This window comes from Psammomys obesus, unplaced genomic scaffold (assembly GCF_907164565.1).
Source record: "Psammomys obesus unplaced genomic scaffold, mPsaObe1.curated_primary_1811, whole genome shotgun sequence".
Classification (NCBI taxonomy): Eukaryota; Metazoa; Chordata; class Mammalia; order Rodentia; family Muridae; genus Psammomys; species Psammomys obesus.
In genome coordinates, this window is record NW_026596162.1 from 13870131 (window position 1) to 13897647 (window position 27517).

The following is a 27517-nucleotide window of genomic DNA, read 5'->3' on the forward strand; positions in this document are numbered from 1 at the left end:
ACACACACACACACACACACACACACACACACACACACACACACACCCCACATCTGTAAATGTCTGCTAAAAATAGCCTACATGTACCTTGATGTCAAACCCCAGAAAACCTTCCTGCTGAGCGGGAAGGACATGCTGGCTGCAGTGACCATTCACAACCACAGCTTTGACCCTTGTGATCCAGCCTCCACCAGGAAGCCTGCCACGGCCCCACCCGCAGATGAGAGAAAACACGCAGAGGCCTTTGTCTAAAGGCTGTCAGCCGTGCAAATGTTCATCCTCTTGTCAGAGAGCCCCAGGGCCCCCAAGTAGTTCCTGCTCCTCCCAAAAACATAGTGTCCCCTGAGCTGATGGGACAGGTGGCCCCTCCGTAAAGCCTCCTCAAAGGGCACTTCATCCCCACAGAAGCACCCCCAGGGCAGGTCTATCCCCAAGCAAGCTAAGCAGAGGATGTACATATGCACATGGGCACATGTGGCTCACCAGGGTCACCCACACACGCAGCCACAGACGATGCCAAACCAGCCACAAAGAAAGGCACCAGGCCCCGAATATTGCCAAAGGCCTGGGCTATGCTCAGCTCACCACTTCTTTTCCTAAACCTGGCCCAGTGGCCAAGGCCAAGAGGTAGAGTCTGAAGGATGAGACCCTGAGGCAGGCCCGGCCCCTTACCACCCAGTAAGCACTCCAGGTGGGAAGCTGGCAGCTGTCCCTGTTCACCCTGGCAGGCAGAGGGGCTCTGCTCTGGCCCGGGGTGAAGGGACACAAAGAACCTGCCTGAAAACCATCCGCAAGCCATCAGGGAAGCAGCCAGCGGGGCTGGAACGTTCCAATGTCACCATCTCACCGCCCCCTGCGGGGAACAGAGCAGGTCTTTGTGTTTCTATCACTGCGGTCATCAAATATTTACTGAGGCTGACAGGCCATTTCAGACAGGCCAGAAGTGAACCCCACAGGCTCTTCCTGCAGCAAGAGGAGACAGAGCTGAGGGAGAGGGGGCCGTAAACACAGAGGTGTAGGCAGTCACTGGGAGAAGGGGGACACCCCAGCAGGGTGCAGTCTGTGGGTGAGGGGACTCAGCCAACATCTCACTTGGGGCTTAGGTCCTACTTAAGGTACCCAGGGCTATCAGCCAGCTGGGCAGGTACGTTGGCCCTGCTCCCGTGGTACTGCCACAGAAAGGAAGTGGCAAGGGCCTGAGCTACCTACAGAGGGCAATCAGAGGGAGCACCTCCCCCAAAGCTTCCTGCAGCGCCTGCTCCCCAATCTGGCACAGATGTCCTTTCTCCTCTAGTGAGGAACAGCCCAGGGACACCATTGGGGGGGAGGGATGACAGCACGGGTCTCGAGTATTCCAGGTTGGCCTCCTAACTCATCATGCATGTAGCTGAGAATGACCTTGAACTTCTGGCCCACCTGCTTCCACTTTTTGCGTGCTAGGATTACAGGTGAGCATAGCACGCCTGGTTTATTCCGCCAGGGACCGAGCCCAGGACTTCTTGCACTCTAGCCAAGTACTCAAACGCAGCCCCAGAGCCTATCATTCACTTTCATCTTGGACATACAAAAGCTATCAGCCCAGATGGGGCAGGCTGTGGGCCACCACCACACCTGTTCCCAACTCCACCAAAGATGGGCAAATGCTATAGAAACCCCAGAACAAACTTCAAACTCCTGGTGGTGTCACAGTGAATAAAACCTCCCGATATCGTTCACACGAGACTACCGATACGTGCAGTGCCTCCTCCACTCCTGGGGCCAACAGCACCTGCCACACTCACTGGGACAGTACAGCAGGCCGGCGAGCAGAAAAGGGGCCTCTTCCCACCTCCAAGCACAGTATTAGCAGACCTTGGCTTTCTGGAGACAAAGGGACCCACATGGGTGCGTGCTTGGTTTGCCTTCTTAACCCAACAGTCTCGAAGCGGAAGCAACCTCCATCAGCAGTGACCTACCTGTCTGCTATGGCACTTGGCCAGCCCCTGACATTGTGACAAAGGCTTAGGGATCACAGGGCTTCTGAAACTCCCTGGCCCAAGGGTGAGGGGGACAGTGACAAATGTCCCTGTCCTTACTCACTCCCCAATTGAAAGGGCAGAAGTAGGACCTAGGCAAAGCTTCTGTCCACACCTGACTCCCACCCAGCAAGGGGACAACAACAGGTAGGGCTGGCCCAGGTACAATTTATAATCGGAAATGTAAATGTAATGGACCTGGGCCCACATTGCTCAACCAATCTCAGATGGAGGGTTGGGGCTAGAGTGGGTACAAATGGCCTGGGCAGTTGGTGAGACCTCTGTGTATGTCAGCAAAGACTTCCCAAGAGGAAGACATCAGACGGTGGTCACATCACAGCAAGGAAGGAGGCCACAGGCTCCACCCCATATCCCCTCCCTAGAGACAGACCCGCTAGATAGCCACTCTTCTGTTAGGGCATCATGCCAACAAAGCAGGTCCAGGGATAGCAGAAGAGGAACAGCTCAGAGAGACTCCGCTCCAATTCAGGCCAGCCAGGCATCCTGTGAGGTCTTGGGAAGTCACAGGAGTTCCACCAGTAACCAGTGAGCTCAGACCAAGTCAACTTCGAACAGAATCACCCTGAAGTAGCAGCGGCAGCCTACTGCACAGTATCATCAGGCTTCATGGTAGTCCCAGGCTCAGAGCAGGCGCCTGAAGTAAGACGGAACATCCATCCCGATATCCCTCTCTCCCTCCTCAGAAGGGGTGATGGAAGCCCTCCCTGACAGGAGCTGCCCAGTCTCCAGAGTACAGAGCGTCCATGGGTGTCGGCGCAGCTATTTCTGGGCTAGAAGGACTCGTGTCTCCACAGGGACAGCAGCTTGGCCAGCCCTGTGACCTGCACGTGCAGCAGCCCGTGGCCGCCACTCCAGAGACACACAACCCAACCCCACTGGTCAAAAGCACTAGACAGAACCACCAGAGGCTCTACACATACTGCCTGGAGCCATCGAAGAGAACGCCGGAAGGCTAGCTAGTGGTAATAAAGGGGTAAAGGGTTGCTCTAGGTTAGGGGTCCTCAACCTTCCTAACGCTGCAACCCTTTAATACAGTTCCTCCTGCTGTGGTGACAACACCCCAGCCATAAAGTTATTTTCATTCTACTTCATAACTGCAATCTTGCTATGAATCATAACATAACGTAAATATCTGTGTTTTCCGATGATCTTAGGTGAGCCCTGTGAGAGGGTCATTTGACCCCCAGAGGGGTCATGACCCACAGGGAGAGAACAGCTCTTCTAGATGAAAACAGATGTGACAAGCAAACGCCACACCAATTTCCTCACAGATTAGATCCCAGGTAAAAGCAGGGAATCCAGAGAGAACAATCATGGGAATCAAAAGGCCACACACCACACACATCCAACAGGATCCACCCACCTGGGCCCTGGGCGTGGCCCTGCAGAGGCTCTGTGGGGACCTGTCCCTGTTCTTGTCAGGAGATGCTTGAAGTATTCAGGGAGGAACCCAAAGTGGGTCAGAGAAAACGCACACAAATGCGGTGATGGGGACGGCCGAGCACCCAGCTCCCAACTCCACTCTGCCAGGGCTAGGGATTTTCAAAATATAAGTTTGAGGGAAATGGAAACTGGACTGCTGGGTGAAGGAGAGCACTGTAATGGGGCCCAGATGGCTAGTGAAGAGCAGAGCAGGACGTTCAGGGGAGAAGGCAAGCAGCCCCAGGGCCTGCAGATGCCCACAGCGGCCAAGTGTAGATAAGAACCAACAAGCAAGCTGGCAGGTGGGCTGTTTGGGACCTAGCCATGCAGATAAGCACTCTTTTGCACATGGCATTGACACTCCCTAGAGAGAGAAATTACTCCACAGCCTGCTAACCCATCCTGAGCATCCAGGGTCCTCAACCTCAGGTAACAGACCATGAACAGTTACGCCAATCAAGCCCTTCCCAGACACCCCTGCAGCAATGAAGGCCACAGAGCTCCTCTTGCAGCCAGAAAGGTCAACGAAAATACCTATAAATAATTTCCTTTAAGAATTAAGAATTGAAACACAAGCTGGGTATAGTGGCAGGTGTGGTGGCACAGCCTTTAATCCCAGCACTTGGGAGGCAGGGGTAGGTGGATCTCTGAGTTCAAGGCCAGCCTGGTCTACAGAGTTCCAGGACAGCCAGGGCTATATACCGAGTCCATGTCTTAAAAAACAAAACAAAACAAAACAAAAACAAACAAACAAAAAAAGAATTAAAAACAGATGTAACTGTTTGAGAAATGGGCCTTTACGGGCCTCCCTAGGCTCCTTCCTACCCAACTATGCATTTGCTCCCTGCCTTCAAATGTGGTTATACTGCCTGGAGCTGTAGCATGCCTTCAGGGTCAATGCACATGGGGAAAGCTAAAGAGAAAGAGGAAATATTTTATGTCTCTAGCAACATTGCTGAGCTGCCTCTGGAGCTCTCAAGCAGCTATCTTTAGATTTCAGATTCTGGGCATGACCTAGGATTGGTTTGACTCACCACAGCTGGCTCACAGTTGAAGGTTTCCCAAGCACATTTGCGTGCCCGAGTGCACGCCCACAAGAGAGAGAGACAGAGAGAGAGAGAGAGAGAAAGGCAAGAAGAGACAGTGGAGGGAGGTGGTCTTCCCAGGCCATCTGGCCTGAGACGAGCAGAGGTCACAGGGACAGGGCCAGCTTTCCACATCTGGCTTTACATGCTGTCAATGGCACCACTGACTCATACAAGGCAATGCACACTTGCAGAGATAACGAGAGATACCATGACCACCCCCAGTGCGTCCCTCCCCACTCTGGCCACGAGAAAGGGGAAGTAGAGGGAAGCCAGATCCCCCATACACCCCAGCACTTCACAACACAGTGGGCATTTTAAAGGCTGGGGGATGGGCAATAGCAATGCCCATCTGACCCAGCACTTCCCAGGCCTCTCTCTCTCTGCAGCCATACGTTAAACACATTTGATGGACCATGCCACTGCTCTGCCAAGTGACCTTTCATGGAATCCATGACTGATGGGCTCATAGGTGGATATCAACACCCAAGGAAGCTCTCATCAAACTCAAGCCCCTTCCTTCTCCTTCCAGCCTGGTGACCATGTTCAGCCTGGCTGATGCATCCAGGTCCTGTGAGGCTGAGGCCTGGGCCAGGGGCTTCCCGCTGAGAAAAGCCCCAGATAACCCTGAGCAAAACCTCCAGGACTCTAGACACTGAGCCTCTCATCACCCTCCCTCACCCTCAGGTGGGGACAGTGCTCTTGGCCCAGCCTTTAGGACACAGCTGGCAAGTAAACATCAGGATGAGGGCCACAGCTGCTTGAGGGAACCCCTGACTCAGAGCTGCCCTGCTGGTCCAAGGGGCCTGGCCCTGCCCTTCACTACCTCTCCAGAGCACAGCTGACCTACACTCTCTGGAAACACCTCCCCGGGACCAGGACAGCATCCCTGAGCCAGGTGGCATCAAAAGTATAGCACAACCCCTTGGCGGCAGCCTATCAAGACAGACTTGACAGCTGTCACACCCTGCGTGTGCAGAGCACTGGAAGGTAAAACACACAATCGAGGCAGCTGCCCTGGATGACTAGTAGGTGGATTTTTAATCCTGGGAACTTTTAGACGGAGTGACGCTACTCTTTCTTCATAAACACCGTTTTGAGAAGTTCTGGATTTTGGAAGGCTGGTGTTCCCTGTGCTGGAAATTTTCCACAGGTGCGGCCCACTTACAAACAATGAGCCAAAACAGACTTGTCATTATCCCTGGAGACAATGGTCAAGGCTGACAGTTCACTCGGTGCCATCTACCCTGCGCCCTCAGATAAGTGAGAGCCACCTGCCACCCTCTCTGTCACACGGAGCAGCCTCACTGTGTTGTCTGTGACTCCACATTTCTACTCTACCTTTACCTCCACGGCTTTGCCTTTCTTTTGTTAAATTTATTTATTTTTAAAATTATATTTACTTTTTTACTGGGAGGAGGCACACGTGAAGAGGTCAGAACTTTCACAGTCAGTTTTCTCTCTTGGGTGCCTTCCCCGGCTGAGCCATCTTGCCAGCCCTGGTCCTGCCTTCTAGAGCTTGCGCGCAGTCGACTCATTTAGTCACCCCGGCACTGGTGTTGTGGACTCATCAGAGGCCTGTGTCCTCTTTACTCACATGCACTTAAGAGTCTTCTCAGTCCTTTCACAGCTTTACGGCTCTGCTCTTTTTAGTGCTGAGCAATTCTCCATTTTCTGGGCATACCACAAAATCTGCTCATCTCCTGAAGGATATCTGGGGTACTTCTGTGTTTTAACACTTACAAATGAGGCTGTTATCAACATTCATGCACAGGCCTTCAAGGTGTAACTTTCAATGGTTCGTGATAGGGTGAATACTAAGAAGGAAGACTGCTAGAGCACCACTTTCCATTCCCCCTGTGATGAGGGAGCACTCTAGTTGCTCCGTGTCCTCATTAGCATGTGGTGTTATCAGCTGCTCTGGCTTTGGCCATTCTAATAGGTATGTGGTATGTTCTCAGTGCGGGTTGAGTTTTCGTCTCCCTGGCAACACATGAGGCTAAGCATCTCCTCGTTCTCATTGGTTATGTGAACATCCCCACAGGTAAAGTGTCTATTTAACCTTTAGCCTTTCTTTATTTTGGTTTTTCCAGATAGGGTTTCTCTGTGTAGTCTTGGCTGTCCTGGACTCGATTTGGCTGGCCTCAAACTCACAGAGATCTGCCTGCCTCTGCTGGGACTAAAAGCATGCACCACCACACCCAGCTCTATTATTTTTTTTTTAATCTGCTTGTTTTTCTTACTGCTGAGTTCTGAAAACTTTGTGTGTTTTGATTCCTTTATCAGAGGTATTTGTCAATATTTTCTGCCCATCTGTCGCTGGTCTCTTCATCCTCTTGACTCTGTTTTTCACAGATAAGTTTTTAATTTTAATGAAGCTCAGTGGCTTATCAATTATTTGTCATGGGCTGTGCCTTAGGTGGTGCTTCAAAGGTCATCAACAAAACCAAGGTCACCTGCCTGGTTTTTGCCTAGCTTCTAAACATTTTAGGCTCAGATGTGATCCCTTTCAGGTTGATTGTTCAGAAGGGCCTGTGCTCTGGGCCCTGTGTGCTCTGATGTTGGTCTGAAGTGTGTGCTCTTGCTCTACCTTTTGTTTTGTGTCTTTCTGCGGAGCTGAAATGGATCCTAGCACCTAACTCAGCAAGCACTGTGCTGAGCCGCAGCCTGGATTTGAAGGTCCACCAGTCACAGCCCCATTCGTTGAAAGCCTTTTTGCACTACTCTGCTAAAAGACTCCTTCATTAAAGCCATCAGCTTTCTCCTTGCAGGTCTTCTTCTGGGCTCTCTCTTCTATTCTTTTGATCTGTCTACCCTTCTACCAACATCACACTATCTTGATCATTTCTTTATTCTATTCCATAGTTCTAATATATATTTAATGAAAGCTGGCTTGAAAGTGGTAATCCAATATGCTGGGAAGCAGGAACAAAACCAGACTTCAAAACGCTGCAAAGCAGGGGAATTTGCTGCCATCCCCCACTCACCAAACCCCACCACCCTGCCTCTTAGGCAGAAGTCTTCCCTGTGGGGTACCAGCGGCCATACCCAGGTCCTGACTTGCCTTCGAAACTCCAGCTGCTGCGCTTCCTGCCCTGACCCTTATCTGCAACTTAGATGATGAGGCTGCTGCAGCACAGGGCCCCAGGCTCTGCTGCTCCCCACCAGGTGGGGGCTGGGGCTCAGCCCTGCCGGGATCAACTTGCTCTGCACACCACCAACGGCTGGTTACTGTGCAGGTGGGAAGAGGGCCACTGCAAGTCCATGTGCTCTGTGAGATGCCACCCGAGAGTTGGCCAGCATCCCCCATGCCAAGGTAAAAACACTAAGGCTCTCAGTGGCAGGTACCCACCAACCAATCAGGTAGCAGTGTATATGCAAGCAAGCGCCCACATGCACGTGTGCTCACACACACAGGCACAGACAACACACCAAACCCCCTTGCTACCTACCACTACTCAGTGCCGCACTTGCTGAGACCCTAGAATCCATCGCAGCTGTGCAAAAAAGGACACAAGGGTTTTACCACAGCTGCTGGCCCAGGGTGGACCACAAAAGAGGCCAGACACACAGCCTGAACCTCCACTGGACAGGTCAAGTTCTCCATTACTGCAGTAACCTGGGCCCCATGCACTCATTGGACACATTGCAGCCTCGGCCCAAAGCCAGGTCCAAGCCACAAGCCCCGAGAGACACCCACAGGGCACAGAAGAGCCACAAGTAAAACTGAGCTTTCTGGAAGACGAGCAGCCAGCTCTGAACAAGCCAAACAGCACAGTACTGCAGGCCAGCCCTGCCCAGACGGTGAACTTGCCTCGGATAGGCAGCTGGGAAAATGGAGGAGAAGAAAATGACAACAGACGCTGTGGTACTTCCTTATTGTGACTTAGCACCTGAATCGAGGAAACACTTTCCCCCACCTGTACGGCTCAATGAACAGAACTCACACCTGCCCTGTGAGAGCCAGCAAACAAGGCTGGGGCTCCTGGAATCTCCCTTCTGGCCTAGCCTCCACAAGAGCTTAGACACCCCCACCTATCCCCACCCACCTCATGCTCCAGGCTGTACCTGAACACTGAAGCTCCCTAAAGCAGCTTCTGCCAGCAAAACCGTCTTGTGTCCTGCTAGCCCAAGTCCCTGCCATGCCCCCCACACCCACCTTCAAATCCTACATTCTCTAACACAATTGAGCACACCAGAACTGAGCTTCCTCCCCACCCTACACTCGTAGCTGGCTCCCAGCTGTGTACTCTTGCCCTCTCCTCTGTTCAGAGCACCCCAGACAAAAGTCCTGGCCACTCCTCCAGGCTGTCCCTGAGGCCCATCTAGCTGCCTCGCCATCCACAGAAGGACTCCTCCATGTTCTTCTAGCTCCAGCCTCAAGGTCTTTACACAGCCGTGCAATCCGAATAATTCAGTGCCCTCTCCGACAAGTGTCCTACGCACCCGGCTCTCTCCCCACCACAGCATTCTGAGATTTGCAGACATTTCTCCAGGTCTCCTGGAATCATGACCTGATCTGTCCCAGGCCTGGAACCCAGGGCCAGCTCAACCAACAGCCACCTGACCAATGAGCATGGTCACCCTAGAAGCATAGAGCTTCAAAGCCTGCCCAATCCTCGGGTGACCAAGTGCTCAGGACTCAACCTCGGATGTCTCTTGACCTTGCTTGCAGTTACCAACCCAATCCTCATGGCCGGCACCCTCCCCCACCCTACCCCCAGCTTCTGTGGCTAGTCTCAGCTCAGGGCCCAGACAATCACAGACCACCTTGGACTCCTCCAGCACTCAGTGTTCCCTCCCCAGCGACATGGGACCTGTGTGCTCTCCCAGTAACTACCTGTAGGTTGCCTGGGCCTCCTGACCTGGCCACTCTGTCCATGTTCAACATGAGGAAAATCGAGAGCTTGCGCGCTCAGCACATGTCCGGGGGGCACATGCACCTGAAACTTGGAGACTGTGGCTATCTTCCCAGAAGTTCCAGGCCAGTGCAGGGGAGTGGACCCAGTTGCCTCAGAGGCATCTGGGTATCTAGAGCTGTAGAAGCATCGGCTCACGACAGCAACTCATATAGACTGCACGTGTCCTTTTAAACTCATGTGTGAAGTGGGTTCTCAGCAGGGGCTGAGGGGAGAAACTGAGCCACCTTACTTGACTCACATGGAGATCTGGCCTTGAATCAGACTCAGCTGGGCACCTCCAAAGGCCTGGGCCTCTGAGAACACCCCTCAAGCTTAATACTCATCTGCAGAAGTTCCTGCCTCTATGGGTGCCTGGCTGCCCCACACCCCAGGAACGGTAGCCGCAGCCTGGACTGCTACTCACCGTAGCTGACCGCATGGCTCACCACACACACCTCATGACACCACTCAAAGTGGGGGCGGGGGGAGGGGCGCAGGCACGGGTGCCCACATTTCTACACCTGATGGGAAAGCCATACCCACAGGCCATTCAGGCAGCCAGAGCCAACCTTTCCCACCAACCAAGACTGCGGTCAGCAAGCATGAAGGAGGCGAGCCCGGCGCTCACACAGACCAGTTGTCAATTATAGCTCTTTGAACGAAATTAGGCACTCAGGGGATTAAAAAAAGAGAGAGAGAGAGGGAGGAAAAAGGCCAGGTGACCGCCAGCCAAATCAGGCCATGCTGTCTCAGAGTGTCCTCTCCCTACAAGCAGCATGGCCTGCTGGGACTGTGGCTCACTGCCTCCTGTCCCCACACTACAGGGCCAGGCATGAGAGTAGAGATGGTAGCAGCCAGGCCTCCTGTACAAGGTTATCACAGCATGGTCCTGGGGCTCTCCAGGCCCTGGGCCTGGGCCTTCCACGTCACCTACATCCCTGGAGGCAGATAGGGCCCTTGGAAAAGTCTGCGCGGCACTTGAGCTGTCTCCCAGGCTTAAGCCACATGGGCTGACCCCTCAAGTGACACCTGCTGCCAGCACTGGCAGCCGAGAACACTGCGCATCTGGGTAGGGCATGACGTGGGACACAGCTCTTCTAGAAGAACACTGTTGCCCTGAATGCAGCAGCAGGACTCACTCAGTGACTGGAGGGCCCTGAGGCCATGTCTCCTCCATCCCTCGCAACAAGGCTCAGGCAGGGCAAAGACTCAAAGACTTTCTACCCCTACACTTCCTCCATAGGCCTCATACCAGTCTGCTAGGGTGCAGCCAGTCTTCAAGCCAAGGACCAAGGACTGAGTACCTCCACAGGGTATATGGACCCCATCTGGCACAGGGCCCCACCGTGGAGACAGTTCCCTCCCTGCAATAGGAGCATGCTATAGTAGCGGACAGAGGCACGGGGACCTGAGCGTCAGACCCTAAATCCCCTGAAATCAGGGAGAGGATGAGGGCAGGAGTCTAGGGGTGTTTTGCTTCCTCTGTTCCATTAGGAAGAGGAGGCGTCTGTTCCTACTCTGCTAACAGGAGTAAAAGTTCATTCAGAGCATAAATGACAGGAGGAAATATTTTCAAATGCCACCCCCCTTCCCATTTTGGAAAAAAAAAAAATAGAAGACAATTCTCAGTACGTCTACAGCCAAGAAGGTGGGCCGTCTCCCCGTCCTTGATGCGGGACTAGCACATACCGCTCTCCCTGTCAAACCTTTCAACACAGCCTCACTGGAGGGAACCCAGTGTCCTCTAAGCTACTCATAAGGCCTGTGGCTGTGCTGATTCCGCCCCTTGGCAGAGAAGCCTGGAAAGAGACTTCAAGCAGTGTAGCACTGTGGAGGCCACACCGGGCCCACCACTGAGGGTGCAAAAAGGAAGCAGCCACCCAGCAGGCACCTGAGTAAACAGACCAAAGCTCTTTGGGTATCCAGAGGGCAATGGAGGCTAACCTCCCCAGGAGAAAAACAGTCATGACAGACCCTCCCTTCGCCTTCCCAGATTCAGGTGCCTTCCCCAACAGCTGGAAACACTGGAGAACTGCAGAGGCTCAGGGAGAAGCCAGCACATGGTGGATAAACAAGGCTCCCTCCCAGAGCCAAAGCCAAGAAACTTTCAGCCCATGCCCTGATGGGGTCCTCTGCATGGGATGGATGGGGACCTCCACCCCAACCCTGGACAAGGACTCTGGCTCCCCTCTCCTAGCCTGGGCCCCGATCTGGGTGTCTCTAGAATCCCTGCTGCCCCACTATCTCCTCCACCCAGGACAGCACACAGGGGCCTCTGTACAGCAAGCCTGTGCCCCACACCCGAGTCGGCTTCTGCCACCCTCCCTGATCCTGCCACCTCCCACCCAGCCACCTCCTGAATGGTATCAGTCACTCAGTGTTCCCACCATCGAGGTGACCTGTAATGTGGAGGTTCTCACCCAGGAGGCTCTAACTGGCCCAGGCCCCTGGCATGTGAACTTTCCCAGGGTAGTCCAGAGAGAGGAAGGTAACCCCATACAGTGCTTTGCAGCCTAAGCCAAACATCAACAGCACCTCTCACTGAAGGAGATGTGGAGTCCCCCACACATACTTACTGGGTAGTCCCAGTGTCCCCTAAGCAACAAACTGCACTGAAATCCAGACACTATCTCATTTTTACCTAGAGCCAATTATCCAAAGACCCCTGGCCAGAGGCCAGGCCCACCCTCTGCTGCCCCGCCCACCACAACAGTGGACTGACTTGTCTTGCCTTAAAGGGAAGGGGAATTAACAAGAGTCCCAAGCCTCTGCGATGCCTCAGATAGGCAGGCTTGGCCTGTGGAAGTCTATCTCACATCCAGCCTGCTGTAGCACACCCCTGCTCTGTCCTGTACCCTCAGTGACATTCCATAGTGGCAGCACAAGCAGGTGCTCAGAGAGCCACAATGGTCATCTGGCAAGAGCAGGAAGGTGGGGAGCCAAGAATCGTGCCATTCTCCAGAATGTCCCCTTCCTCTGTGCCTCTTAAGGTAGCAAGCACGCAGGGCACACCTCAGGGTCCTGGGCACAGACCTCGTCCCCCGCACCCATTCTGCACCATCAAGGCTGCCTCTCTGCAGGGTCTAGGACAACCTGTGGGTCACAACCCTTTCACAGGGGTCGCCTAAGAACATCGGAAAACATAGGTGTTTATATTACGATTCGTAAAAGTAGCAAAATTACAGTTATGAAGTAGCAACGAAAATAATGTTATGGTTGGGGAGGCTAACCACAACTTGAGAGACTGTATTAAAGGGTTGCAGCCTTAGGAAGGTTGGGACATGCTCTAGAACATGCTAGGCAAAAGACAGGGGTGATCCTCAGAGGAGCCATGAGGGAGGAAGGAAACTGAATTCCTGCTGAAAGTCTCCAGGACAGCACTGATCCTCCCATGCAAAGCTGTATTTCCATGACAGAGCCAAAGGGCAGTGTGGAGGCAAGACCTTTGAAGCTCCTTGTCTCAGGAGGACTGATCACCGGTACACCCAGGAAATGAGCCCGGCTGTACACAGGCAGAGCGCCCCGCAGGTGCTGAGAACACAGCACCTGAATCCTGTTTCCGGGCCAAAAGCGCAGGCCTCCTGCAGTGGAGGCCCTGGCACCCAGTTCACCCAGGCTTGCCCAGGAGGCGTTAACCCTGGAAGGCCAGCTAACTTTACAGGCCAGCGGGTAGGCTTACACCTCCAGCCAGAACTCTCCCAGCTGGCCCCTGCCTGACAGCTGCCCCTCCCTCCCAGTAAGGGGGGCCTACAAACACCCCTTGTGACAGGAGCTGCCTCTTCTTCCAAGGCTGGCCCCAGGACGGCTAGGGTTGCGGTTTACATAATCTTCAGGGCCAGGGCTGACACAGCTAACGTGAGGGCAAGGTTATGAAAAATGCATGCTGAGCCTCTGCTTCCAAAAAGAAAGGAAAAAGGAGACAGAAACAGAGAGAGAGGTGGAAGGAAGAAAGGGGTGGGGGAAGACGGAGAGAGAGACAGAGACAGAGACAGAGAGACAGATTGGGTAGGTAGGCAATTTTTCATGATTTTCACTCCACATCTAATTTGTGAACAAACCAGACTCTTAGAACACCAGGAGGTTGCTGACAGGGCTTCTAGGCCTTGGCCAGCCAGGGCCCAGGGGCCCACCAGGCATCACTCCTGAGTCAGAGGAAGCCCTTGCAGGTATCTGCAGCTATCATACCTACATCGTGCAGGAAGCGCACGGGAAGATGCTAATTTAAGGGGAGCTGGGAGCGTCCCAAGCCACCTAGAAAAAGGCCTACACACAGCCTTCTCTCTCACTACCCTCCAGTCTCTACTCCGTCAATGCAAATGGGTTCTGGGGACCTACAAGGAGCATGGGCTGGCAGAACGAGCCTCCACTGCCCACTCCAGCGCCGCTGTCCCCGTGGGCACAGCACAAACCCAGCCTTGACCTCCAAGATGACACGTCTCAACCCGTGCACAGGTCCAGAAACAGCACCAACAGGCTATCATACACGCGGCCTATGTCCCTCAAGACACCCACAAAGAGGGTGACACATACCAGCCACCACCATCCCCGGGGCTGCCTAAAGCCCTGCCTCTGAGTAAGGACACACCCAAGGACGCACTTGCTCACAGCCCACCTGCGGGCAGCAGCCCTCACCTGCAGCTCACACCACGCCACCTCCACCCAGGTCTCCGTGTCCAGGCCCTTGTAGACCGTCTTGAAGGAGCCCCGGCCCAGCTCGATGTCGAACTTGAGGAAGCGGCCGTCCAGGGAGGTGGCCACGGCCTTGAGGTCGTCCTCATCGTCCTCCTCCTCCTCAGGTTCATCCTTGCGTGCGCGCCCAGGCTCCGGCTTCGCCTCGGTGGCTCCAGCGTCCTCCTGCGTCGGGGCCGGCGCCTCCTCCTGCTGCGGGCCGCCGTCGGGGACCGGCGCGGCTGAGGCCGAGGCGGTGGCGGGATCTGGGCTGGGCTCCTGCGTGCCGGCTCGCTCTGGGCCAGGGTCCGAGGGGCCACTCGGGGAGGCGGGAGGCGCTGCGGGCGCGGCGGGCGCGGGCGCGGCGGGGCGGCCCCGGGCGCGCTCCGCGATGAGGCGGCGCGTCTTGCAGAGCAGAAGCACCCGGCGCTGCAGGGGCTGTGGAGGCTGCGCGCTCGGCGTCTCGGTCGCCTCCAGGCCCGGCGGCTCCTCCTGGTCCGACTCCACCACGCTGCGCCGCAGAAAGCGCTGGGGCCCGAGCCGCGCCGCCCTCGCCCGCGGCTCCGCCATGCTCGCCGACCCCGTGCCGCGCCCGGCCTCCATCAGCGCGCCGGGGGCGTCTCGGCGGCCGCCATCGCCGTCCATCTCTGCGGGCCAAGGACACACGGGCCCCGCGTGAGCGCCCGCCCCACTGCACCTGCCTGGGCCGCGGGATGAGACAGCGCCGCCTCTGGGCCCGCGCCCTACCCAGCCCCACCGCAGAAGTGGCCTGCCGGGCGGTCCTCTACGGGCTCCCGGGAGAGGGGGTGCACACCGAACCCCGAGGCGCAAGGGGATGCCCTGCCTCTCTCAGCCCCGAGCCGCGAACACTGCCTGTCTCGGGCTGTCCCGGGGACTCCAGGAGGGACGACTTGCTAGGTGTCCCTGAGGGCCCCTGGAGCCACAGAAGGGCTCGGGAGGCTGGAGAAAGGGGTCAAGGCCGGCCCAGGAGCGACCCCACTGGGCTATCCCGCAGGCGGCCGCGGAGGGGACGGGGAGGCCCGGGGCAGGGGGAAGCACCGGACAGGAGCCGGCTCCACAAAGGACGCGGGCCCGGGGCGCGCGGGGAGGGGGCTGCGGCGACGCGGCGCGCACACAAAGGCAGCGGGCGGGAGCGCTCGATACTCACAGGGCGAGTAGGCGCTGTCCATGCCCGCAGCCCGGGGACCGGGGCGAGCCAGGCGAGCGAGGCCGCGCTCCGGGACGGGAGTCCGCTCTCTTGAGCCGCGTCGCGCTGGGGCGGGGTCCTCGCCGGGGCGGGGGTCGCCAGGCCGCTCTGCTCCTGCGCGCTGCTCCCTCGGGCCGGGCCGCTGCGGGGCCGCGCTCCCGCGTGCTCCTGCCGGCTCCGCGCGCCTCCGCTCCCGCACCGGCTCCGAACTAGCGCGCGGGGAGGGCGGGGCTTCCGTTCGCCCCACCCTCCCCAAGACCGGCACGCGGGGCGGGGCCTGGCACGCCCACCTGGCTGCGGCGGAGCGCCGCCACCTGCGGCTAGGGCCCCTCAAAGCTTTTTGGAAGTGGTCCGCAGGACTGTGGGTCTTGAGGGGCCCTATCTTCCTCGGAGGTGGCAGGCCACAGACAACGTGACTTAGCCCAGAGCTCCGAAGCGTGGAATCTATGCCAAGAAAAACAGACAGGCCCAGGGTACCCTACCGTCAGGTGCCCAGCGACAGTCGCAAAACTGGAGCGTTGCCCTAGCCTTTCTATACTGCCAGGATATGGGGGAACCTCACTATCACCCACGGAGGTTGGTGCCTGTAAGCAGTGTGTCCATTTTTTTCGATTAAGCAAACCCAGAACTCAAAGACAGATGACTCCAGCCCTGACCAGCAGCGTGGTTACCCAAACCTGTAATTCCAGCACTAGGAAGAGAAGGCAAGAGGATTCTTGACCGTGGAGTTGGACTTCCCTGAGCAATAAAGGAACTGTTTCAAAGACAGACAAGAGATAGGTGATAGATGATAGATAGATAGATAGATAGATAGATAGATAGATGGATAGATAAGATGGAAAGGACTTCTCTGTCCTAAGTCTCAGAGGCAGTCCTGAGATGCCTCAGATGGGGAAACAGGAGGAGGTTTCCAGAAACCCCTTGACTTACCATGCTGATTACCACCCGTTCTGAGGAGTCTGGTGCTTCTCTCTCAACCCCCTGAGTTACTCAGCTCCCACAGAGAAGCCCCTCTCCTGGGCACCTCTGAGCTTGACTGTAGGAGTCACAGAAGGCTGACCTGATTTCTGAACCCATGCCAAGCACCTGCTTGAACCCACCCCTCACCTGTGCTCACGCCCTGTGATCCACAGCCCACGTCACCTGAGGAAGCCAGTGCGAAGGAAGATAACAGGATGTTCTAACCTCTATCCTCACCCTTCTGGTGTGACACCCTGTCAGAGATGCATGCTACAAACATGAGTGGCCCACTAACATGAGTGGCCCGAGGGCCACTGGCCCTGGAGCCTTTGGCACCAACAACTCGTGTGACATAAAAGCCAACAGAGGCAACCCCAGCCTTCACAACTAGAAGAAATCAAATGCTGACAGAACCCAACGGCAGGGTTTCCTGGGCCCTGCTAGGGGTTGGTGCTGATACCAGCTGAAAATAGCTTAGAAAGGCTTATGTTCAAGGCTCTTCCTAGCTGAGTTGAATGGTGGCACACTGTCTCTAAAATAAGGAATGCTGAGATTACTTACACCGTGAAAACTGAGAGCCATCTAGAGTCAGGACTCTGACATATACCCCAGAGACCCACTGGTTAAATCATGTGCTTGGCACTGGGCTAGGCATTTGACAGATGCCTGTTAATTTATGTTATCTCATTTCTCATCCACCTTGGGAGTCAGGCGTGAACATAAAGCCCGCTCAAGCCAGAAGCAGAGAGCAGGATGCCAGCTCTGCAGGTGTGAGTGTCCCTGGAGATGGGGATCCGACAGCCAGTAGAAGTGTGGCACAGAGAGACCCCTGCCATACCTACAGCTGCTGCCCACGCACACTCATACATGTATGTGAGGCCCTACCCACAAATCTGGGGCACAACCCAGGCTGAGATAGACCTGGGCACCATGTGCTTTATACCTCCTGGGTGTTTGCACACAGCCCTGCTTCTATGCCTCCTATGGTGAAGAACTCACTCCGGTGGCAGCCCTTCATCATCAGCGTCCATAGCTATGAAACTGATGGATAAGGCCATTCACCTGTTTGCAAGGAATTGCAGACTGGTGTCACTAACAGGCTTGGAATCCCAGCAGATGGAACGAATCGCTGGGCATCTTTGAGTCTCCGTCCATCTCCCGCTGCACTGCTGGATTTCCCAAGGCCCACAGGCCATGGCTGTGGGAGGACACCCTGAAAAAGCACCAAGATGCTAAGGGCCTGGACGCAGCATCTGGTTTTGATGCTCAATAGACCTGTATCCAAGTCTCCATCCATTTGCACCCACGAGGATGCAGAGGCTGAACCAAGGCAGTATTCCACCTTTAATAGCTGCTCAAGATTTAATAATAATATTAATAATAATAATATTAATAATAATAATAGACTCCTCTCTGCAGTTCTCACCCCAACCCTTACCACCTCAGGCCTTGAGTGACAAGAGTCCCCAAGGACAGACACCTGAAGATAGATCTGCTCCATGCAGAGAACATGTAGTTTGCTCACCCATAGATGGTGAGCATGCAGCGGTCATGTCCTACTCTCTCAGCTCACAGTAAGAGTTCAACAAACTTCAAAGAAGAGAAGGAGAATAGGAGGACCGGCCAATCCTGCTGCTAATGCCGAAGACCTTGAGGCCTTAGTTAGAAAGAGGGGTCAGTACTGTCCACGGGAAGCCAGATCGATTCCCAGGTACTGCTGTCAGGGTCAGGTCTCACTTTTCAGGTTTGGCAGCCTATCAGGAACTCAGGCCTAGCACAGCCAGTCTTCCCTGGGCCTGACACCCTGGTAGTTGCAGCAGGCAAATGAAGACAGTTCTGGAGAACAGATCCAGAAGCAGCAAGGCAAGTAGCCTGGGCATCATAGGAAGTCCTTCCTGAGATCTGAGGAGAGATGAGGCAACCCCTAACACTGGGTGGCCCAAGATGGAGGCACGTAGGGGACAGAGCGTCAGTCCTGGGAGGTGAAAACAGGGGCATGCCCAGACCATGGTTTCATCCAACCCTGTATGTCGCTCTCCAATGATAGGAGTTCTTCCTGGGAAGAGCCTTGGGAAGTGGACTGGGTGGCACAGGCACAGAGAGGGACCTAACCCTTCTGCAATGAATTGACCATGCTGCAGGAAGGAATGAGGAATTCTTTGCAACACTGAGGCACCATTAGGATCCTCCAAACTATGGGCTGAGAACATAGCTCAGCCTGTAGAGTGCAATCTAACAGGAAACGAAGCTGTGATGTCTCATTTTGGTAGTCTGCCATGAGCAGTGTCACTCCTGAGCAGGTGGTCCTGGGATGTATAAAAAAATAAGCTGAAGCCAGGCAGTGGTGGCACATGACTATAATCCCAGCAACTGGGAAACAGAGGCAGTCAGATCTCTGTGAGTTGGAGGCCAGCCTGGTCTACAGAGCAATCTCCAAGATAGGCAGGCCTACACAGAGAAACCCTGTCTCTGTGTAAAACAAAGAGAGAGAGAGAGAGAGAAAGAAGAGAGGGAGGGAAGGAAGGAAGGAAGAAGGAAGGAAGGAAAGAAGGAAGGAAGGAAGGAAGGAAGGAAGGAAGGAAGGAAGGAAGGAAGGAAGGAAGCTGAGCAAACACATAAGAAGCATTCTTCTGTGGCCTCTGCTTCAGTTCCTGCCTCCAGGTTCCTGCCTTGAGTCTCTGCCTTGGCTTCCTTCAGTGTTGGACTGTAGCCTGTTTTCTTTGTTGTTGTTGTTTTGCCTTTTTTTTTTTCAGTTTTGTTTTGTTTTATTTTCTGAGACAGGGTTTCTCTATGTAGCCTTGGCTATCCTGGAACTCACTCTATAGACCAGGCTGGCCTTCAACTCAGGGATCTGCCTGCTTCCACCTTCCAAGTGCTGGGATTAAAGGCATGAGTCAGCACTGCTGCCTGGGGAACTGTGACTTGTAAATCAAATGAACCATCTCTTCCCCAAATTGCTTTCTGTCAGTGTTTGATGACAGCAACAGAGAGCAAACTAGGGTTGTGTTAACCGGGTGTGCTGATGCATCTCTGTAACCCCAGCTCTCTGGGATAGAGGAGCAGACAATCACAAGTTCAAGGATGTCCTCAACTCACAGCAGGTTGGAGGGAAGCCTGGGCTACATAAGACCCCTTCCTTTCTGGGTTTTCTCTTTGTCTGTTTCAATACAGGTTTTCTCTGCGTAGCCTTGGATGTCCTGGAACTCATTCTGTACCCCAGGCTGACCTTGAACTCACCCAGATCCTCTGCCTCCCGAGTGCTGGGATTATAGGCACGTACCACCACCACCCGGCCCCATAAAGCTCGTTCTTTCTCCTCATTCTTCAGTGGCTTTTAGTACAGTCCCAGTGTGGTGTAGCCATCGCCATCTCTGATTCCAGAAAATGTTACTGTCCCACAAAGAAGCCATACCCTGTTAGTAGCCCCCTGTCTCTGGATATTTTTTTTTTATTTAATTTTATTTTATGTGTATTGGTGTAGAGATGTCAGATCATCTAGAACTGGACTTACAGACAGTTGTGAGCTGCCTTGTGGGTGCTGGGAATTGAACCTGAGTCCTTTGGAAGAGTAGCCAGTGCTCTTAACCACTGAACCATCCCTCCAGCCCCCGTCTTTGGATATTTTAAGTGGAATCACAGTATTTGGGCTCTTGTCTTCCTTTATCAGTTGTAAGAGTTGGTGGCAGATTCTTTATCTACTAAACCATCGCAATGGCCTTCTGTTGATTTCTTTAAAATTCTAGTGTGTGTGTGTGTGTGTGTGTGTGTGTGTGTGTGTGTGTGTGTGTGTTTTATGGAAGCCAGGTCTCTTCTTCTGCTCTGTGAGTTCCAGAGATAGCCCTCTGGTTCCCAGGATTGTTTCCCAAGTGACACCTCACCGGCTTCTTGTGTTGATTTTTTTAAATTTAAAATATACACTTTTAATATTTTAACGTACATTCATGCGCCCATGTGGGAGTGTGTGCATGTGAGTGAACGTGCCCTCAGAAGCCAGGAGAGGACATCAGACCCTCTGGAGAACATGGAAGCTAGGAAGCCTCTCAACCACTGAGGCATCCCGCCAGCCCTTGTGTGGATTTTTTTTAAAGAGCACATGCTCATTTAGAGGAAACAAAGTTAAAATGTCTGGAGAGCTGAGGGATAGCAGCACGATGGTAGAGTATCAGCACATATGAAGTTCTGGTCTCCCCTCCCAGCACTTCCATAATAATAATAATAAATTATTATTATTATTATTATTATTATTATTATTATTATTATTATTATGCCATTTAAGTTGTGTCTGGTGTCACCCAGGATGATTCCCACTTCATGGGCTCTGGTGACCACCGCTCCATCTTCAGGCAGCTTGTCCCCATGGGAGATGCTCAGCAAGTGCCTATCAAACAAGCAAACATAATTGATAGCTTTTTTCCAAGCACAGATTTCTTTAATTTGAGCTAATGAGGCACGCATTAGATCTAGAATCATACATATGTCTGGGCTTTTTTTTTTTTCTTCGTTTTATCTGGTTCAGAGTGAGAACCAGCCTTAGCTCCTAAATGAATGAGCAAATGTTTGAGGTTCCCGTCCACAGGCCCCACTGAGGGGGCACCTTAGGTATGGAAGGTAGCATGGCCCCATCTTCCACTTACTGTTCCCAGGATGCACCAGGCAGCTGCTTTTCTCAGGAACTGAGTCGAGAGGTCTTGAGGAGAGGGGAGTGCTGAGAACCGGGTGGGTCTGCTACAGTGGTGAGAACAGCCAGCACTCGGCAGACACTCAAAGGCACCAGATGCTGAGCTAACTTCCTTTTCTCTCCAGTCATTCTTTTTCCTTTTCCTTCCTTCCTTCCTTCTTCTCTCTTCTTTCTCGAAGGAAAGCCCTCAGTTCACCCTGAGGGTCGCTTAGAAATGACACGGGTATAAGGAGGGAGTGAGGCACAGAGAAGGCAACCATGAACAGAACAGAGCACACCAGCAGGTGTGTGCCTTACTCGAGGGCTGAGGGCTTGCCACACTAGCTGGAAGCCGCCAGGCCAGCCACATGACCAAACCCAGGCCTGTGAGAGAAAACCCTCAGCTTCCTGAAGGCTTCGGTTTTGGCGCTCTGTCCTGTGAACAGGCAGGTGAGTCCCTCCCTCGGTCCTGACCCCAGGGCAACTCCATCTGCTCACTGCCCTGGAGAGCGAAGTGCTATTTCTCTATGTTTCCCTTGTCCCTGATGCCTTATGCAGACCTAGCTTGTCATGTGGCCTGTGTCTTGTCCCACTGCCCTTAAATGGAGGCAGCCGGGCAGACTGGCAGAGGCCTTGTGGAAAGCAGTTTATAGCCGGGGCATCAGTCCATCCGAATACAGCTCTGACCGTGTAAATCAGTAATTCCTTTGGCAGAATTTGTTCCAATGGAGTGACCGGTGATGCACCGTGATGTATGAAGGTGTTCACAGGAGGATTATTCATAATAAGCACTAGAAATTGCCAGGATGCCAGCAATTGTGTTAAGCAAACCACGTTATTCCTACACAAGCAAACATGCCCAAGCCACATAAATCCTGTCTGTGGAGTTTTGCAATGGCAAGAGCTACTGGAATGGGATGAGAAGCTAGGAGGGGGTATGACAGGGCCCTGCGCACAAGTTTCCAACCACTGCAGACACGGTAGTTTATTAACCCAGGCCTGGGGTGGAGAGAGGAGGAGTGCTGGGACTCACTGGCCAGCCAGGCTAGCCTACTGGTGAGCTCCAGACCAATGAGAGACCTTTACTCAAAGAGGTAGGCAATGTCTCTGGGGGTCTCCTCTGTTCAACATCAGGTGCTGTATCTTTGACCTCCGTGTGTGCAAACACACATGTGCAAACATTTCCAGTCCCCTACACACAAAATAAATAATTTAAGAAACAGTGGGTTTTGTTTTGTTTTGTGTTTTACTGCTGCTGAGATGGTGTCCCGGTGTAGGCACAGCAGGAGGGCCATGCTTACTGAGTTGAACTTACTTGACTCTGAGCAAACTCCTACCTCAGCCAGGGCACCCTAGTTGTCCTGCCCTCAATTTGTTGCCCAGGTCTACTCACAAACAGAGGATTGGCCACCAGTTCAGAAGAGTCATCCAATATGCCAGGGGCAGTCCTTATCTCCCTGTCTCTATAAGAGGTGGAAGGCCATGGGACTCGGTGATAGATATGGTCACCACAAAGCCAGCAGAGTACATGCACAAAGCAAACAGAGCGGAAACACAGCTAATTTCAGCAGCTGCTAGATGGCCATGACAAGGTCTGTTAGTCCCACCCAGAGAGCGTAAGTCCACTACCACAATTTTTATTAAACACTGGCCAAGTTCGTACCCAGGATTCCCAGAGACTGGGAGGCAAAATCCGCAATGCTGCATACTTCCTGCCTTCGTCCAATAGGGGACACGCACACATCCTCACGTACTTCCTGCCCACACACCTCCAGACTACATGTCATCAAGCACATCCTGTGCCGTTGGGGCAACCAACCTTACTTACAGAAGTGAAAACACGCGGCTTGTTACCTTACATGAACAACAAGCCCCAACATTCCCGGAATTTATCAGTCCTTGGGCAAGGGGACTTAGCAGGTTAGAGGCATTTTTGCTTCGTAGACTTCTTAAGCACAGTAACCAGAACGGTGCTCAGTCACCCAGCTCCGAGAGCTCGACTCGGACCTGTGCCCACGTGGGTCGCTCGCCCAAGCTTTCAATTTGCATCCAGCAGGACCATAGGCTGTCTGAGAGTCCCCGGGTAACGTCCCAGGGGCTGCACCCTCCTCCACGAGGAAGGGCTGCGAGGGGTTTTTTCCACTTCGCACATGTGAGGTTTGTCTGGCTTCTGGTGTTTTTCCAGCAGCTCAGTCCAAAGTGCCTTCGCCTGTCTCTGAAAGCACGGGGCTCACTCAGCTAAAGACACTCGAACAAAGCCAAGTGTGATGGAGCACACCTGGAATCCTAGCACCCTGGGAGGCAGAGGCAGGTGGATCTCTTGTGAGTTCGAGGACAGCCTGGTCCACAAAGAGAGTCCAGGACAGCCAAGGCTACACAGAGAAACCCTGCCTCGAAAAGCCAAAAACAAAACAAAACAAGACATGTGAACGTGAGGCCCTGGCAGACTCCAACAGGCCTCCGATAAGCCTGACCCAGAGCTCACACAAGTTTAAAAAAAGGAAGAAAAAAAAAGTCATATGACTGAGCATATTTTGCCTGTGGCAACAGGATGCTGCCTGGGGAGACCTTGGGACACCAGATGAGGAGACAGCGAAGATTTAAGAAGTTGTCGTTTTTTAACGGACCCAGGTGGGAGGATGGCTCAGCGGTTAGGAGCACTAGCTGCTCTTCCAGGGAACCCGCACCCACATGGCAGCTCACAACCATCTGTAACTCCAGTTCTAGGAGATCTGTCTCTGCTGGCCCTAAGGGCACTGCACAAGTGGGGTACACAGAAAAGCATGCAGGCCCTCATAAAGTAATGATTTTAAAAACAGACGAACGGGGTGGAGGATACGACCTGGTTGGCAGAGTGTTTTCACCGGCACCTGTGAAGCCCCGGGTGTGATCCCTGACTAAATTCGTAGGGTAAATGGGGATAGCACACATAGCTCACCCCAGCCCTTGGGAGACGGAGGCAGCAGGATCAAAATTCAAAATGCAAGGTCATCCTCAGCCACAAGGATAGTTTAAGGTCTGAACTATATGAGACCCTGCCTCAGAAAGATAGAGGGACGTAGGGAGAGAATTAACAGGGTATGAAAGGCTCCCAAAGGCAGACATTTTAAAAAGTACAGCTTTAACCATGGGGGAAGAGTTGAACATTTCTATGTGCCTCCCTGTGTTCTAACTGCAGTTCTGAGCAAATGAGAGCACACTGGGGGGCCTGGCTGGGAGAGGGGCATCCTGCACTGGGAGTTGGGAAGAGCGCTACTGAAACTCACAAATGCACCTGGCCTTCAAGGCTCTACCATTTAAAAGTGCTCTGGAATCACATCTTGTTCTTTTGAGCTCTGCATGGGGAGGCAGGGGTGTCAGCCGGTCTCCACATCTCACTTCTCGTGTTCTGCTCCATTTTCAGTGCTGTAACGGAATACCTAAATGGCCTATCTTACAAAGAAGTGTGTACCTAGGCTCATCGTTTTGGAGAAAGGGATGCTCAGAGGGCATGGGATCCACAGATGCTGGCCTTGCTGTGTCATAACATGTGGCAGGACTGAGCAGTCTACCAAAACAGAGAGTGCTTTTCTAACAAGGCCACACCTCTGGCAACCCAGCCGTGCATTAATCCCCAAGTGATTAAACAGGAGCCCTGAGGACCTAGTCCCCTCCAGAAAGCCCCATTCTTTTTGCTCTACTGAAGACATTTCCAGGGCTCAGGCTTTGGGGAGGTTTTCTCTGTCGATGAATGAGCCTTTTCGAGTCAGATTAAAGTGAAAAGGCAGCTTTATTGGATGCAGCTTTTGGGAGGGTTCTTTGGTCCCTGCACGAGGCAGGGAAGTCTCTGTGAGGAGGAAGACAGAGAGGAAGCTGAAGAGAAAGAAAGAAAGAGCACAGAGGGAGAGAGAAAACAATGAGAGATTGAGGGAACCAAAATGTCTGGATTATATAGGGAAGCCCAGCCCCTGGACTGAAAAGTTAAAGGATGGAGGGTGGGGTATGCCAGACTGAGGGATACTGCGAGAACCTGGAGGCCAGGTCCACTTTGGTATGTTAAATAGCCACCTCAGCCGATTGTCCTGGGTCTGAAACCCAATAGGGACACATGCTAATTGTGCTGTGTGGGCAGTGAGGTGCCCAGCAACTGACTTGTGGACCCCTCAGGAGCCTCACCTCACACACCTTGGAGTCTCTAGTGAGGTGGGGGGAGGTGTCCAGTGACCCAGAGGGAACCACAGGTGTGGGAGAGGGGCCAGTCCCAGAAGAGGGCTTTTCATGCTGAGCTCACTGCCCCAAGGCCAGTGTGGGGTGTGCCCTCTTCCAACCAATGCAGAGTGGTTGGATCCAACTCCTGCCACCTAGCTCTGCACAGGCTTGCTGCCACTCACGCCACACCTTCTGGCCCAGGGCAATCCAGATCTGCTCCCTACTGACCTAAAGTCCCATCAGCCCCACTCGAGGTAGAACCTCATCTCTGTGTTCTAGATGTGACAACAAAGCCAGATTATGTGGCAATCCACCAACACCCAGGAAACATGCTGGCATTCAGGAAGCAGACAAAAGCTGAGGGCATGGTTCTGGACCAGGCTCTATAGGTCACCCAGCTGCTTGGGCCTCGCAGGTCGGGATGCTGAGCCCTGACAAGCCAGGGCTGCTAAAAGATGGCTGGCAGAACAGAGCAGGGCTCCCAAAGTCACAGCACCCCCGCCCCTCACCCCAAGATTCTGCGCTGGTAGCCAAAATGAGACGGGGCCTTGGTCTTTACATTTTGTTTCTGTTTTCCTCAACCTTTATTTTAAAGAGTTTCAAACCCATAAGATGTGGCAGGTGTGGGAGAGATGGCTCTGTGCTTAAGACTGGGCACTGCCCTTGCAAGAACTTGAGTTTATTTCCCAGCACCCCACTCAAGTTACTCACAACTGTCTGTGACTCTAGCTCTGGCCTCTGCAGACACCTGCATGACACACACAATAATAATGATGATGATGATGATGATGATGATGATGATGATGATGATGATGATGCAAGAGACTTAGTCCCTTGGCCTCCTGTTCCAAGTTCCTCTGGTTCCTGCAAAGCTGCAGTGGGCTACTGAGCTATAGCTATGCCGTCTCATCAAATTATTCCTAAGAACACTTTAAGTGCTAGAACTGTCTTGGGTAAAACTGGTCTCTGGTCGCTTAGACCAGCCCTAAATTCCTAAGGTCAACTGGACCATCCCTAAATTCCTGTACAGTGTGACCCTGGGCTAAAGGTTAACTGCCTGACCATTTAAGTGTTATCTCTCAGCTCCAGTAAGTAACACCAGCCTGTTGCTTTTCCAAAGCTGCCTTTGTGTATACGTCACAATTGCACCTTTTCTCCCTTAAAAACCAGAACAAACGGGAAGACCAGGCTGATTCCCCTTTATCTGCTTGGGATAGTCCTACCACTAGAGGTTAATAAAGATTCCATTCAACTGATTCAGGCCTCTTGGGCTGTTTTCTCTCCAGATACCCTGTCACAACACCAACACTGTTTTTAGATGTTCCTGCCTCTGTCCAGTGTCTCCAGCTGGCCTTGGTTATTCCTCCAGCTGAGTCAATATTATGACCTCCTTCAAAGGGCGTGTACCTCAGGGTACTCACTTTCGTATGACAAAATACTGGTTCAAACCAGCTGACGATAAAAAGGGAACTTACTGATTCATGGAATAGATTCTAGGAAGCTGCAGTTTCAGGTGCTGCTAGATTCGGGAACCTCTGTGTAGCTCCAGTTTCTTTTGCAAAGTGGTTCTGTTCCGTTGACTCTTCCTAGAGATAAGTGTCACAAGGCTCCTCAGCCAATCACGCAGCAGAGTAGGTATCCCTGGGAGGGAATTGCAGACTCTTAAATCAAGTGCCATCCCTCAGCCAATCACAGTAATCAAGTCTCAACTGCTCTGATTGGAAGAGCGGGCTGTGTGCTCTTCAGATGGAGGGCTGGATGTTGGTGGGTGGGGAAGCTCTTACTGGAGGCAGAGGGCCCAAGCACAACTCTCAAAACCCATACTGCATGTCTCACAGTCCCATGTAACTTCAGTTCCAGGGGGATCTGTTTTAGGCATAGGAAGGGGTGCAAAGGGGCGAAGAGTACCTCAGTCTTCTGGCTTGTAGTTCCTGTGAATCCAAGGTGGAAAATGGAATGTCAGATGAAGGGCATGCACAGACAAGTCCCACAGCCACGGTGCCCTGGAGACAGACAGCGCTGAGGTCTCTCAGCCCTATGGCCTCATCCAAGTGCTACTCTGAGGCCATTCAGCTCTTCACTGTCTTCACACATGAGCTCAGCATCTTGTTCTAACAGGGCTGGGACCTTCCTCAGGCATGCACGCTCATTACGAGCGCAGTTTGGCCAAAGCCACACCGTCTGCTCTTTTCTCCACCTCCAGAAATTTACCTCAGAGAAGTTACAGATGTAATCACAAGGTGGTGAACTCTAAGTTATTCAAAAAATTGGAAGGGTGGGAGTTGTTCCAGGCTCAAGTGAAAGGGTGGATTGTCACTTTCCTTATCAGATGGAACACAGGACCTCTGCGAGATGTTCTGATGGCAGGGGAAATGGCCAGAGCACAGTAGGTT

At 53.3% G+C, this 27517-nt stretch overlaps 1 protein-coding gene across 11 annotated transcripts in view; it reads right to left on the minus strand.

Annotated features, from left to right (window-relative positions):
- Wnk2 (WNK lysine deficient protein kinase 2) overlaps nucleotides 1–15525 on the minus strand; it is a 107863-nt gene extending 92338 nt beyond the window's left edge. For all 11 annotated transcript variants that reach the window (XM_055595081.1, XM_055595078.1, XM_055595076.1 and 8 more), the window contains exons 1-2: nucleotides 15281–15525; nucleotides 14077–14759 (exon numbers count right to left, since the gene is read on the minus strand). In XM_055595081.1, coding sequence (XP_055451056.1) covers nucleotides 14077–14757 — 681 coding nt within the window. In that variant the 5' untranslated portion in view covers nucleotides 14758–14759; nucleotides 15281–15525. The remainder of the gene's footprint in view (nucleotides 1–14076; nucleotides 14760–15280) is intronic.
- Between the last annotated feature and the right edge of the window lie 11992 nt (nucleotides 15526–27517).